Here is a 15891-nt window from a genome sequence, read left to right on the forward strand (position 1 = left end):
TGTTGATATGATAAAGTTTACCTGGCAGTATTTTTCTTAATGATACAAAAAATAATGGACCATATAATAATCAAAGGAATCACAGATCTGATGAAATATGGTAGATGCCACCAGAATACTTTGGGAAAGCTGGTAACTAAACATCTCAGGGAATGAATATGAGATTGATCCTTATCCATCTTAACACTTAATTCAGTACCAACCCATATACCAGGTAAAGAAAATCCACTGGTCCTATAATTTCACAGTTGCATTCTAGTTCCCAAAACAGACTTGCTCTCCGACAGAGACAGCTATGCAGGAAGTGAGCCTGCTTCTTTGTGGTTTCATCTTTGCTGTCAGAAACATCTGGATGAATCTTTCCTACCAAGTTGTTGCAGTGAAGGGCCTCTGGGGTTGGCATACAGTTAGACATACTCATTGACAGCACATAACCCAAAGGGCTGCCTCTGGAATTATTACCTGGTCATTCTCTAACTTGGAATGCAGCTGGCTGGGATGGTGGAGCCCATCGGAGACAGTCTTGCTACCTGTTTTATTTGGTAGGTTCCCCCTACTGGAAAGCTCTCCAGCAGAAGAATCTGTCAAACCATCAAAATCTTTCCCCTCTGACACTCCCATAAATTCTGTGAAAGAATGGTCTTCAAGGATGTTGGTGGTGTGTTCTACCGTCACCTCCCTGGGGCAGAATCCCCTGGCTGGCTGGCTAATTTTGCTGGGGCGGGCATCTAGTTCTGAACATGAGCCAGTCCTGCACAGTGATTTGGAGTTTTTCTCAGGGATGCTCTGGGATGATGGGCTCCCTTTGGCTAAGGCACTGTTTTCCTTGAGTGGCACCATAATTATCTTGTCCTTTACCAAGCCTTTTTCGACTTCTGTCAACTCTTTGTTTGAGGACGGCCTGAAATCATGCACAAGCGATGGTGTGGAGTGCTCGGTGGAGTCTGCATCCTTTGTCTGAGTGGCTAGCTGGTCTGAGCTGTCACTAGAAGGGACCACAATGTCAGACAGGGTGGCATTGGAGGCACTGTGGGAAAAGTAGCCACTGGTAATACTGCTGGTGGTAGGGCTACGGGACACTTCTTTCTCCAAGACCCGTGAGTTTGACAGATCTACTTTAGAGGAAAACCATTCCCTGTTCTCCAAGCTGGCATTGTAAACACTGAAGTCAGCAAACTCCACAGGTACATAAGGCTGTGAACTTATTAGCTTCCTATTAATAGCTTCCAGCTCATTTTCTTCCTCCTCAGAGTCCTATAGAAGTGAAGCAAAAGTCAGTCATTAGCTCCTTGTAGCAACTGTACTGTTGAGATAAGTTTTAAATACTTGGCTGTTAAAGGCATTCACATTCACATGGTGTTCAGTGTTTTCTTTTTGTCTTTCCAAATTTGGCCAGATCTTGTCACCTACTGCAGATATAGGTATATCAGTATTCTCAGAGACCTGTGAGTATAACCCCCTTATCATCTAATATGAAGGGGATTTAGTTCTTTTAGGCTCACTCAGTGCTAGTTAGAAATCATTCCTTCCCTGGTTTAAGAGAAAGAATGGAACTGAAATGCAGTGGACATTTTATTAGTTATTCAAAATTAGTTTTTAGTTGTGACGTTTTCTCTTTCTCATTAAATGAGCAGAGAAACAGGCAGAAGCAGAGAAGAGCCACTCCATTTGTCTTTAGAATCTTCACCTTGGGAAGCAAAGTGCAGGTAGTTAAGGTAATTTGTAAAAAGTTTCTCAGCTATTTTATGGGGGAAAAGGGAGTAAAACAAAGAACCCAACTGCAAAAGGGCAAAAAACACAATTTCAACAGTCATTCTAATATTATGCCAAATATTGTAAGGCTATAAAATACTAACAATCTGACAATTATTGTCTTCTAGGATTTTTGAGAATTATGAGTAGAAGGTTTGGCTAGAAGGTGAAAAAGGCATAGTAAAGTTTAAATGAAAATCTCCTTTGTAAAATAGTTTTCAAACCTTGTTCATAAAAATTGGTAAATACATGCAAAAGTGGGTGTCACCAATTCCCCAGTCTCTCTTCAAATGAATGATTCTTTTATATTTGGTAGAAAAAATGTGGGCATTTTAAGTCCAAATAAAGTAAGTGATAAACTCTCTAGCCATTTCTAATTAATCTCCGAAGCACCTAATGAAATCGCAAATATTGCTTTTGAAATGTGTCTTTCATTCAACAGATACACACTGAACATCCACTACATGGCAGCCACTGTCCTAAGGACTTGGGAATAGCAATGGTGAGCAAAAGAAGGCATGGACCCTCCCCAGAGAATTACAACTTTGCGTCCTTGCTCTTAGAACAATCCTGGACTCTGCATGGATGGATAAAAATTTCATTCACAGGTAAACTTAGACACCTCAAAAACAGTTAGCTTTCTTTCATTGGTCATCCAGTTTAAAGCATCTGTATAATTATAACTACTAGGTGCAGGTAAAGACCTGGAACCAAAACATCAACCTTACTCATTACGTTTGCATTTTGTTAATTTACCTATTTTATATTTAAGATTTACTTATTTATTTATTTATCCATTTATTTATTTATTTATTTAGAGATGGAGTTTCACTCTTGTTGCCCAGGCTGGAGTGCAATGGCGTGATCTTGGCTCACCGCAACCTCCACCTCCGAGGTTCAAGTGATTCTCCTGTCTCAGCCTCCCGAGTAGCTGTGATTATAGGCATGCACCACCACGCTAGGCTGATTTTGTATTTTTAGTACAGACGAGGTTTCTCCATGTTGGTCAGGCTGGTCTTGAACTCCCAACCTCAGGTGATCTGCCTGCCTCCGCCCCCCAAAGTGCTAGGATTATAGGCGTGAGCCACAGTGCCCGGCTAGGATTTATTTTTATTTATTTATTTATTCACAGACAGGCGTCCTGCTCTGTCACTCAGTTTAGTGTGCAGTGATGCAACTGTAGCTCACTGCAGCCTCAAACTCCTGGGCTCAAGCAGTCCTCCAATCTCTGCCTCCTGAGTAGCTGGGATTACAAGTGTAAGCCACTGTACCTAGCCCATAAATTTGCATTTTAATCAAGGTGTGTGGGGGGAGGGCGATATCTTCAAGGCGTGGCATATATGTGTTCACAAATGAACATACATTTCATCTGTTTAGATTAGTAGTAATATTTTCTTTTGCATCTCAAGATTCTACATACCTCAAAAAAAGTTTAATACTCTTTTAAATGCTTCTCAGCTTTTAAAATAGTTTAGTTTTAATAACTTAGTTGTAAAAATGTGACTGAAAATAAATGTGTAAAGGAATTGGCGATCTTAATTCCTTAGCTGTTAATCAAAGATGAATATCAAATATCAGTGATAAAGTTCTTGAAACTGGCAAACAAAATTTTTGGCAACACTAATCTCTTCCCATCTTATCTTTGTCTGCATTCTAAATTAAGTAGCATTATCAAAAAAGTGGGGTGGAACATTCTTTCTTAGGGTTGGGGAGAATGTTGGTGAAGGAACAAAGATTAAACAGAATTGTCTGAACCAGTAGCCTTTGCCTATATTTTCTAGATTCTCCTGCCTCAGCATCCCGAGTAGCTGGGATTACAGGCGCCCGCCACCACACCTGGCTAAGTTTTGTATTTTTAGTAGAGACGAATTTCACCATGTTGGCCAGGCTGGTCTCGAACTCCTGACCTCAGGCGATCCGCCCGCCTTGGCCTTCCAAAGTGCGGGGATTACAGGTGTGAGCCACTGCACCTGGCGCAAAATTAAATTTCAAGTGTTTGTATCTCTTCTGTTTCCTTTTGATTTAAGCTGGCAAAGAAACACAATTCTCCAAGTCCAAGCATACCTGATGCAATTACTTACCAAATTACTATTTACTATAATTAATTACTAAAAAGTTATTTACTGCAAGGAAAATCAAATTTAAAAATGAGAATTAGTAATCTGGAGTCCTTTATACACTTGAAGTTATTTCTTCTTGAGACCAAGGAAAGGCCTGTTATCCTAAAATACAATTTTGCTGAATGAAATATGTAATCATGAATTTATTGAGTGGAAATAGTTGTAAATTTATCAAAGATAATAAATTATTCCTAAAGGATTACAATGACATTAATAAAACTAAGAATCTACAAAGCCCCAAGAGATAAAGTTCAAATAGGGAGCAGTTCACAGTGGGGAAAATAACCCAAAAGCCCAGAGGGAAAGACTAAAACAGTAGGGACAGCTTATTCCAGAAAAAGGAAAACTTAGTAGAGATTAAACATTTTCCAATACTTAAAAGGAGACTGAAAGAGTTATTGCCAATTAAGGGAGGATTTAATTGGCTTGAACTTGTATTTTGAGGGAGTTTGGTTTAGACTTTTTATATCAGAAACATCATTTCTCATTATATCTTAAAGAAGAATAAACTAAGCACCTTCCTACAATGTCTTAAGGACACAGAGAATTAAAAGCCTATCTAAAGTGGTACATGGAGTCAAGTTCTCAAGCTTCTCTATATCTACAATCTTCATTTGAGTTTTGCAATTTAACTTATGCAGCTGATATTTACCTATAGAGAAAACACCTTGATTTTAAAAAGGGATTGAAATCCACATTAAAGCAGTGACTCTTTGTAAGGAGTTTCCTTGATTAATGCAATTTCCACTCCTATTACAATCATGTCGTGCTGTTCACCAGAGGTCTCTGTTTGCAGAACTGTACCAGCCAAGGGCTCCAGTACTTCTGTCCATGGTACTGAGGAGCCAGCCCTTTGAAGAGCTGCTGCAGGGCATACTGGAATTGCACTATTTTTGGAAGCACCTGGAGTCACTGGAGTCCCCTCAATTATGCTGAGGAATGGGGCTCTTTGGTCTTATGCTCTCATAAACTGTGAGACCTTAAGGAAGTTGCTGAAAAATTAAAACCCTTTGTTTCTTCTTCTGTAAACGAGAGGAATAAACCACATGCTATCTATGCAAGACCTAATAGAAGGGTCGTGTGGATACTGAGAAAAAAATCACTGACTTTCTGCTATTCTCTATGCTTTATGACTTGAAAAGACTCCCAAAAGCATATTGTTGCTTCTGTCTTAGTCATACGAGACATGAAGTACATCTAAGTTACTATGGTAATTAGGTGGGTTAAACAATAACAGGAACAATGCCTTGATACTGTCCTTCTCAAGAATGATTTCAAACTCTCTTGATCAGTCTGAACTGAGTCACTCTGACTGCAAGAGTGGAAGAGAAAAGAACATGAATTAGTCACAAAGGAAGAAAACAGTTTATACCCATTTATAAGAGAAAAAATAAAATTAAAGTTTCCCAAAGAGAAACAAGAACCTCAGGTCAAACGAACAATGCACTTAAACTCTACCAAAATACCCTGAAAAACTGCTATCTGGAATGAGTTAAAGAGCCCAAATGCCTCTTGGGTGCAGGGTGCTCAGCAAGCCAGTTTCCTATGGAGAGTTGAGACACCTTTTTCAAGTAAGACTCCAGCAAGAACAATAACACCATCAAATCCTCCCTACTGTACTCCACGGTGCATTCAGTCATAGAGTCTAACTGCTGCTCAAGACTTTCTGGGTCAAGGGAATCTGGTTTCATCCTTCCCTCTGCTAGCTGAAAGCCCCGAGATGGGTTTTATTTTAAAATATCAAAGGGAAATTGAAGAAAACATGAACCTAGCTCTGTGAACTGTGAAACTATCTGCTGAACAGTCCAGAAGGGTCATCCAGCAGTCTCTTGATGGTGTTGTACCAAAATGTATTGTTGCAATAGGTTTAAATGGAGTGGCTGTGCACCACAGGGGTAAGTGGCATGCCAATAACCAGATCCAATCAGACACAGAGCCAGAGAATTGGCAGGGGAACAAACTAGTCATTTGGCCTTTTTAGCCCACACTGCAGCCCTTATTAATTGAGCAGGGGGTGGTCAGGTAAGTGAGGGAACAGCTCAGTAAGATTTGGAGAGATGAAGGAGCAGCTATTAATGTGCAGACTCTTCTCTATGAAGAACTAGGACGGGGCATTGGGATAGAGGGACAGGGAGAAACCAAAGGCAGAGGAGGGGAAGAGAGATGAAGAAATGGAGGGAAAATGGTGCTTTTCTTCTTTCTTCATGTTAGGAATGAGAAGGTTGTTTCTGAAGATCCACCCGCACCCCAAGCATGCAGGTGGGTGGCCAACTGCACATCCGGATTTGGTTACAGTTAGTTAGTTCTCACACAGTGTGCGTTAGGAACTGTTAAAGGATCTCACATTAATGAGCCTTGGGAATGGGTCTGACAGGGTGTCACTGGGAAATGAGACTCTCTACACTCTTCCCAATAGAGATGATCAGATGTGACATAAACATCAAGCAGTCTCCTGTCTCCCTGAGGTGGTTTTACTTTTTCAAAGCCTAGGAAGCCACAGGAGGGTGAAAGCTGAGACAAAAAAAATCAGAGAATTCTTTCCAGGCTTGAGAATAAACAGGTTTTTTTTTTTTTTTTTGTAAATTGAGGTATAATTTATAACCTAAGGTGTCTGGTATGCAGTGTTTTTAAAACTACATCTCAAATTTATAATTTTAAAACCAAGTGCTAAGGAATGAGGTTTTGCAGGTAGAGTTTCAACCTATCTGTGGCAAAATATACATAAGCCATCCTGAATGCAAGGCTGGCACCAAGGTATTGGAATATATTTTGCCAGCTAATTAACAAAGGCTACCCTAGACAGTGAGATGATGAAGGGTGATTATGATAGACTTTAGTGCAGCTCTAACTACAGAATTATCTTGGCAATAGCATCAGGCAACATAAAAAAGCTTCTAAACATATCCACAGCTAAATGCATGATTACTTACTCCCAGTAAATGCAATTCCTCTAGGTAGATTAACTTCAGAATCTAGGCAATATGTATAGGCACATTAGAAAGATTTCAGTATTAGTTAAAGACATCTCTTTGTTACACTTTTTATAAAGAGCAGAAGCAATAAAAGTACCTTTCTCACTTTTTCTAAACAAACTTAAGCAAAAAATAAATAAATAAAATAAAATTGCAGGTCATGGCCACATCCATGCAAAATATCATTACCAATGGTCACATTTTTATTTTCTTTAAGACAAAGACCTTTTTATTTTCTTTAAGACAAAGACCTTTTATTTTCTTTAAGACAAAGACTTAATTTTTTCTAGCACTTGGATGATTGTCTGTGAAAGGGCCTTAAACCCACCACCAGGCAATATGACAGAAATGGTTCCGGAACTTACAATCTTCTTCTCACGTTTGCTATTGTGTTCTACTGGCATGCTGCTGCCATTGCTTCCTGAGGGTACAATGCAGCCAGGGTTATGTGCCTGAGGTGGAGGCATGCTCTGCAAAGGTTAAGACACACAGATGCATCACACACAAAGACGACAACGGCCAAAATACATATTAAGTACATGCAAGTTAGAAAAGCAGTGCTAACACTCTTATTATATGTGAGTAATGCAGCAGCCAATTCTGCAGGCCAAAGTTAAACTACTGGAGAAATACGACAGGAATAAACAGATTCTGTGGCAAAAAGCATAATTAGTCTTATTTAAAAAAATAGCCTTTTGACCAGGTACAATGGCTCACGCCTGTAATCCCAGTGCCTTGGGAGACTGGGGCAAAAGGATCACTTGAGGCCAGGAGTTTAAGACCAGCCTGGGCAACACAGCAAGACCCTATCTCTATAAAAAACAAAATTAGAAATCCCAAAAAGACAAAAAAGAAAAATACTTTTAAAAAAGGCCTTTAATCTTTTCAAAACACCTAGAAAACATCTTTCTCACTTGAAACATAAAAAAATACTTTGAAAAGGCATAAACACAAAGAAATAAAATCATAGCAGCAACAACAAATAAGAGATTCTACCATGACTCTGCATGCTTGAGAAAGAGGAATTCCAGAACGGGATCCATGGAGTGATGACCATGCATGTCTACATGCAGCACTCAGCTTGTTAATGCACACTGCTGCTTCACAGGCGACACAACTCTGCTCTATTCTGCATAGTACAGACAAGTCAAGCATTTACCTCCTGGCTTAGAAGAGGCCGTGCTTCAAGGGCTATCCTTTTCTTATGCTCCTCTTTTACAGGCATCAGGGGCTTGAAAAACTTTGGCGGCTGAGGAGAGAATGCTTTAAAAGGGCTGACAGTTAAGGCATGAGGAGTCTCTGATGTACAACCTGGGGAAGATGAGAAGTTATGAGGTTACAGATACTGAACACTTTAAGCAAAACATAGGAAATGAGGCAATGACCCAGCCATGGGAATATCTAGGAGAACAATGAAATTCATAGGCTAATATTCGGCTAAACATGAAAACAGATGTACGCCCACCCTGTGCAACATAGGGAGACCAGTCCGTAAAAAAATAAACAAACAGATAGCCAGGCATGGTGGCGTGCACCTGTTGGACTTGCTACTCAGGAGGCTGAGGCGAGAAGATCGCTTGAGCCCCAGGGGTTGAGGCTGCAGTGAGTTATAGCGGTGCCACTGCACTCCAGCCTGGGCAAGAGGAGAGAGACCCTGTCTAAAAACAAAAAGAAAAAAACAAAAAACAAAAAAACCCAAAAAACCATGGAACAGATGTAGGCAAGAATAGAGATAAATCTGTGAAGTCACAAAGAGTTACTAAAGTGCTAGTGTGTGTGAACAAAGTAAGATACCAAATTTCTCCACTCTTTTCAAGATCCAGCTTAAGCACCACTAACCAGACCACTTTCGGCTCATGCTGATTTTCCATTTCTCTGAATTCTCACAGCCCTTATTATCTGCATGTTCATTTTGGCACCTTATCATTTAACATCTTATTTTCTGTGTATCTTATTTCCATAATTATATTTTAAGACAGAAAGTAGAGGCTCAATAAGTACTCAATGAATTAATACTGTGTAAATTTTCTTGCGAGCCTCTTTTTTTTCCCCCCTCAGGCCACCCTGCTCTATATGACTAAAAGAGGACAATTCTTTCTTGCTTGTATCATTTCTTACCTCTTTGGCCTCTTTCCTCCCTTTCCAATTTGCTAGTATAATGGCGAATATACCTTATATTTTACCTACTAATATAAGGTATAAGGTAACAGAACTGATATATATGGCCAAAGAACACTGTTCCCATTAAGGCACTGGTAGACTACATAATTTAGGTAATAATGTTACCATGAATTAAACTCATTTTGGGTATCATTTTTGAAAACTGCTTTATGAATCAAAGTCATGTTCTTTTAAAAATTCCTTTCAGTACACAAACATGACAGAGCTGGATATTCTTCTGGTAGAAAATAATAGGATTTGTGTGTGTCTCACAACTGGACTTCAAAGTCAGGATATGATATATGAAAAATGATTTGGAAGTTCTAAAGTGATATACAAAAAGCCTATTTCAGTGATATGTTGGATACAAAACAAAAATAAGTGAACGTGATATGTTCCATTCAATAAGACAGTTTTGAATCATTTAGCTAACTAGAATATCAGCTTCATATCTTAGTACATGCCATTAATGAAAGACATTTTTTCACACTTTTTCTAAGTAATTACAAAGAAATATCACTGCAAAATAATCTCACCACTGCCTTCTTTATTCCTTCGAGGAGAATCCCTGGGTAAAGTTCCATAACATGCTACATCTTGGTAACTGGAGCTGTAGTCAGACATGTCCAACTGGTTCTCTGGCCAACCCTACAAGGTAAAAATACGAATTAACTGTAATTGAGTCACTCTAAAACGAGAAACAAAGCCCAGGGTGGAGTTTCTTCTATTTTTTTTAATGGCAGTATATACTCTTATTTTTATTATGAAATATGTCAAATATACAGAAAAGGGCTGAATATTGTAAAAAATACTGTCATACCCAAGGTATACCCAGAGTGAATAAATGTTAATATTTTATTATATTTGCTCAAAGGTTTAATAAAATTATTACAAATGTAGTGTAATCTTTGGTCCCATACATCTTCCTTCCTCCCCAAAGGTGGTCACTTTGAGCAATGTGGCATATATCCAGAGTGACTTGGTAATTTAATGACCAAATTGAAACACTCTCAGAGGACAACTGTTCCATTAGTAATTCTGCCTAGGTAGCAGGCACAGCTGGGACTGTCCAAGGCAAATTTGGCAGTGTGGTTACTCTACCTATATTTGAGATTTAGAAGTTTCAAATAGGCATAAGGTATTGCTATACAAAACAGAGAAAACTCTGGCATATCATACGAGCTTACTTAATCTTATTTCAACTTCTCAGAAGTCGATTGCCTCTGAGAACTAAATTTTAAACTTCTTAAGGACATAAATCTGTGCTTATACCTTTTGGATCTAGTCTCTAGCACAGTAACTCATATATAATATGCACTCAAGAAATATTTGTTGAATAAGATGATGTTGCAATCTGTCCTCAATTTTAAATCTCATTTTACCCATTTGAAATAATTTTGATTATGCTATGGTGGATGTAACACCTTCTCCAATCATTTAGAGTTAAACCCATAAACACACAGATATTTATTCAATTATGTGTGGTATTGTCCTGGTATGGAACCTATCATGGTAAGTAACAATGTAATACTGAAAGTGCATAGCAATTAGCTGGGCATGGTGGCTCACCCCTGTAATCCCAACACTTTGGGAGGCCAAGGCACATCAATCACCTGAGGTCAGAAGTTCGAGACCAGCCTGGCCAACATGGCGAAACCCCGTCTCTACTAAAAACACAAAATTAGCCAGGTGTGGTGGTAAACCACTATAATCCCAGCTACTTGGGAGGCTGAGGCAGGAGAACCACTTGAACCAGGGAGGCGGAGGTTACAGTGAGCCAAAATCGTGCCACTGCACTCCAGCCTAGGCAACAAGAGTGAAACTCCGCCTCAAAAAAAAAAAAAGTGCATAGCAATATCACATCAAGTATTTGAACCTGGAAATGGAGTTGTGGAGAGAGTTATTTGCTTACAATTAAGATGGGAAGCCCAGAGATTTTTCTTTTTCTTTCTTGTTTCTTTTTTAAAATGACAGGATCAACCAGGTAAGGCCCAGAGATTTTAAACACACCAAGATCCCACAACTTTCCAGACTGAGATTCTGCTGAAAACCCAGCCATGCCCATAGGTGCATACCTTATCATCTTCATCAAAGCCAGAAAGGTCTGGTCGGCTGGAAGAGACCTATACGAGAAGAATGCTTTTAGCAATGTAGTTTATATATTTAATATAAGTTTTTTTTTTATATAAAGAAAAAGAATGTCACAGTTGAAGCCTGTAGTCTTCATTCTTTCCCTCTCTTTCTTCCCTCTCCAGGAGTAGTGACTACTCTCAATTTGGGGTTTATTTTTCCCATACAAGTTTTATATTATTGTATGTGTATATACTCATAACCAATAGTTAATATTATTTTGCATATTTTATACTTCACATAAGTGGTATCTTACTATATATAGTCTTATTCAATAGTCTAGACAAGTATTGATATGTGTACTATTTTTAGTATCATTTAGTTCTAAATACAACCTATATATTTATGAGTATCTCTAGAGTATATATCTAAGGGATGAAATCTCGGGGTTGTACATAAAGTATGAGTATATTTTGACTGATTTTCCATACAGGTTTTAGAATCAGCTTATCAAATCTTACAAAAAATTCTGTTAAGAATGATTAGCGGCCGGGCGCGGTGGCTCAAGCCTGTAATCCCAGCACTTTGGGAGGCCGAGACGGGTGGATCACGAGGTCAGGAGATCGAGACCATCCTGGCTAACACGGTGAAACCCCGTCTCTACTAAAAAAAAAAAATACAAAAAACTAGCTGGGCAAGATGGCGGGCGCCTGTAGTCCCAGCTACTCGGGAGGCTGAGGCAGGAGAATGGCGTGAACCTGGGAGGCAGAGCTTGCAGTGAGCCGAGATCGCGCCACTGCACTCCAGCCTGGGCGACAGAGTGAGACTCCGTCTCAAAAAAAAAGAATGATTAGCTTAAGGACATGCCAATTTTTTGATACTGGGAATTCTCATCAATGAGCATACTCATAGTCACTATTTTAGTATAGTCCTTCTTTTTGGTGATAGCTGTATTCAGGTTTTCTATTTATTCTTGATTCAGTTTTTACAGGACATTCCACTTTATTTAAGTTTTTATATTTATTGGCATAACATTAGGTTATGAGGTCTCGCTATGTTGCCCAAGCTGGTCTCAAATTCCCGGCCTCAAGCAATCCTCTCACCTTGGCTTCCCAAAGAAATCTAAAGTCTTGATCAGACTGAAGTTGGAAAAAACCTGTTTTTTAGATTACTTTATAAGCAGTTTTTCTTTATTTTTTTTTGAGACAGAGTTTCACTCTTGTTGCCCAGGCTGGAGTGCAATAACGCAATCTCAGTTCACCGCAACCTCCGCCTCCCGGGTTCAAGTGATTCTCCTGCCTCAGCCTCCCGAGTAGCTGGAATTACAGGCAGGTGCTACCATGCCTGGCTAATTTTGTATTTTTAGTAGAGATGGGGTTTCTCCATGTTGCTCAGGCTGGTCTTGAACTCCCGACATCAGGTGATCTGCCCACCTCAGCCTCCCGAAGTGCTGGGATTACAAGTGTGAGTCACCACGCCCGGTCTTCTTTACTTTTTAAGCTAGATGTTTACCTAATTCTTTTTTACTCTATTTTTTTAATATAAGAGCTATAAATTTCCTAATAGTAGCCCTCATTCTCTAATTTTTTTCTACTGTCTAGTATTCTGCTTTATACATAATTATAGGGAATTTAGGGCTAATAATGTCTAACTAAGTACCACTTTAACTGCATCTCACAAACATTGATCTGTGTACCATTTTTATTCTCATTTAGTTGTAAATACATCCTAATTTCTATCATAATTTCTTCTTTGAGAGATGAGTTCATGAAAAGCGTTTTTCAATCTACAACTACATGAGTCTCTCTTATCTATTTCTAATAAACGCATTGTGGTCAGAAGAAGTAATCTGTGTGATAAAGATTACTGGGATTTGCTCTGTAGCCCACTGGAGGACAATTTTTGTAAGTGGTCATCATGTTTTAAATACTTTTCTGGCAATTCTGGAGAACAGGAAGGCAAATAAGCCTGTGGTTTTCCTTGGAAAGACCTTACTTCTACTCAGCTGCTTCTGGGAAGTGGCTGCTTTGAAGTGGTCCATGCACTAATCTGTCTCTGTGACAGTGTCCCCCCTGCTACAATCAGTTTCTGTCAATTGGATTTTCTAGATGAACTGGTTGAGAAAAATGATCAAAATGGTCAAAGGAACAACTAGGCACTCCAAGAGTGCCTACATGCAACTGACCCTGGCACAGCCAGCATCCAGGGACTCAGCTGCCAGGATTCATAGCTGACTCCACCATCTCTAACCAACTAAACTCAATTTATATCTTAAGGAACTTCTTTCAAGGAGATAACTTGCTGAACAGGAATTCACAAGATTAAACAAATGGCTCAGTCTTAGACAACTGTACTCCCTGGTGTGCATCCCTGGTACAGAGAAGCAGGCTACACTTCAGGATGCCCACACCAGGGCCATAAGCTCTATTGCCACTGTCTGAACCCCACCTTCCCCCACCCCAGAGCCTGAGATATGTCACATAGGAGCAGATCCCTGGCAGGATGCACTTACATTATGAACATTTGGTGTACTGAGGCTCCTCCGAATGTGCCGGGCTTTGGTGGAAAGTGCTTCTTTGACTGTGACGGCCTGTAAACATAATAATTTGAAAATAACATTTTTTTTTTTTTTCTTCCAGAGATGGAGTCTCACTCTGTTGCCCAGGCTGGAGTGCAGTGACGCGGTCTCAGCTCACTGAAACCTCCGCCTCCCAGGTTCGAGCAATTCTCCTGCCTCAGCCTCCCGAGTAGCTGGGACTACAGGTGCACACCACCACATTCGGCTAATTTTTTTCTTTTTTGTATTTTAGTAGAGACGAAGTTTCACTGTGTTGCCCAGGCTGGTCTCGAACTCCTGAGCTCAGGCAATCTGCCCGCATCGGCCTCCCAAAGTGTTAGTATTACAGGCGTGAGCCACCGCACCCGGCCATTACTTTATGTTTTATTCTAATTATAAAAGTAACGTGTTTATTTATAGATTTAAATATAGACTACATCAGTTCTACATACACACACATTTATAAAACTGAAATATTATTTTACCCATTTATTATTATTTGCTTAGCAATTTATCAAAAACTTTTTTTTTGAGATAGATTCTCGATCTGTTGCTCAGGCTAGAGTGCAGTGGTGCAGTCTTGGCTCACTGCAACCTCTGCCTCCCAGATTCAAGCAATTCTCCTGCCTCAACCTCCTGAGTAGGGATTACAGGTGCACGCCACCACGCCCGGCTAATTTTTGTATTTTTAGTAGAGACGGGGTTTCACCATGTTGGTTAAGCTGGTCTCAAACTCCTGACCTCGTGATCCACCTGCCTCAGCCTCCCAAAGTGCTGGGATTACAGGCGTGAGCTATCGCGCCTGGCCTCAAAAACATTTTTTTAAGATAAATAAAACTGCAGGGTGTGGTGGTTCATGTCTGTAATTCCAGCACTTTGGGAGGCTGAGGCAGGTGGATCACTGAGGCAGGTGGATCACAGACAGGAGTTCGAGACCAGCTGGCTAACATGGTAAAACCCCGTCTCTACTAAAAAATACAAAAATAAGCTGGGCGTGGTGGTGGGTGCCTGTGGTCCCATCTCTCTGGAAGGCTGAGGCACTACAATTGCTTGAACCTGGGAGGCAGAGGTTGCAGTGAGCTGAGATCGCGCCACTGCACTCCAGCCTGTGTGACAGAGCAAGATTCTGTCTCAAAAATAAACAAACAAGTAAATAAAACCAGGAAGACAGCAGAATGAAAGATATTTATGTTGTGAAATTTTTATACAGGTGGACAGAGAAATGTAGAAGAGATACCTCTAACTATATATCTAATTTGCAAAATGACAATGAAGTGTGATGCTGTTTGTATTTTGCTCATGCAGCAATTCAGGTGGGATTTCCACTAAGGGAAGATTTTTCTGACAGATGCCAATTACATTCCTCCTATTAATCAACACCCACCCCCCATAATGTCAACTACTGCTCCTATGAAATGACATATCTTGTCTTATAGTTCCCTTACTTAGTGGATTATTTTCTCTTGAATGTCCTGTTGTCACCTCAAAAGTTAACTCAGGTCTAAGAATCAGGGAGATACTAATAGTCTGTGATTAAGCATATACCCTTTGGAGTCAAGCTATTTGGCTTTACATCTGACTTTGTACCACTTCCTAGCTGTGTAACCACGGGTGAGCTACCTAACTTCTGTTAGCCTCAATTTTGTCATTTGAAAATGGCGATTTCAACAGTACTGACCTCAGGGGGTTATCTTGAAGATTAAATGAAATAATATATCTAAATTGCTCAGGCTCAGTTCTTGGCAAGTAGGGAGTATTCAATAAAAGTTAGTCACTATTTTTATTTTGGTTACTATTTTGCCAGAGTCCTTTCAATAGAGATGGCTCAAGTGCTCCTTCTCTGACAGATTTAGTGAGGTGTTTGGTAAGTAAATTCATATCTGTCCACTGAGGGTGAAGGCTGGTGATTTCATTCTCGGTCCAGATATTCAGTTACTTGCCTGCCGGAGCCGTTCAAGACTCAGAATGTTTTCCACCTGCAGCACGCCTCGAGTGTACTTCTCAATGTACGTCTCCCCATCTGACGTGCCTTCGTTTTCACTCCTTGCTGCCAGGAGAGCCAGTGTTTCCCGGTCTTCTATCTCCTCAGTTGCCTAAAAGGACAGGAAGGAAATGACAATACTTTGATGTGAACAATGTTTTCATCCAAAGCATGGTGAGAAAATGTTTTAGAAGTCTGGAGAATGAATACATTCTCCATTATTTAGATACTGATATTTTTTAAAGTAGTATATATATACACACTACTTTAAATTATATA

The 15891-nt window shown here is 39.8% G+C and overlaps 1 protein-coding gene across 1 annotated transcript in view; it reads right to left on the minus strand.

The window, feature by feature from the left end:
• The window catches only part of KIF13A (kinesin family member 13A), a 233544-nt gene continuing 217653 nt past the window's right edge, over nucleotides 1–15891 (minus strand). Inside the window, exons 31-37 of the mRNA XM_011962918.1 lie at nucleotides 15572–15724; nucleotides 13587–13664; nucleotides 11080–11127; nucleotides 9547–9652; nucleotides 8004–8155; nucleotides 7210–7314; nucleotides 1–1254 (exon numbers count right to left, since the gene is read on the minus strand). Of these exons, the coding sequence (XP_011818308.1) occupies nucleotides 418–1254; nucleotides 7210–7314; nucleotides 8004–8155; nucleotides 9547–9652; nucleotides 11080–11127; nucleotides 13587–13664; nucleotides 15572–15724 (1479 nt within the window). The 3' untranslated portion in view covers nucleotides 1–417. The remainder of the gene's footprint in view (nucleotides 1255–7209; nucleotides 7315–8003; nucleotides 8156–9546; nucleotides 9653–11079; nucleotides 11128–13586; nucleotides 13665–15571; nucleotides 15725–15891) is intronic.

The sequence above is a fragment of the Colobus angolensis genome, unplaced genomic scaffold (assembly GCF_000951035.1).
Source record: "Colobus angolensis palliatus isolate OR3802 unplaced genomic scaffold, Cang.pa_1.0 Scaffold6, whole genome shotgun sequence".
In the NCBI taxonomy this organism is placed as follows: Eukaryota; Metazoa; Chordata; class Mammalia; order Primates; family Cercopithecidae; genus Colobus; species Colobus angolensis.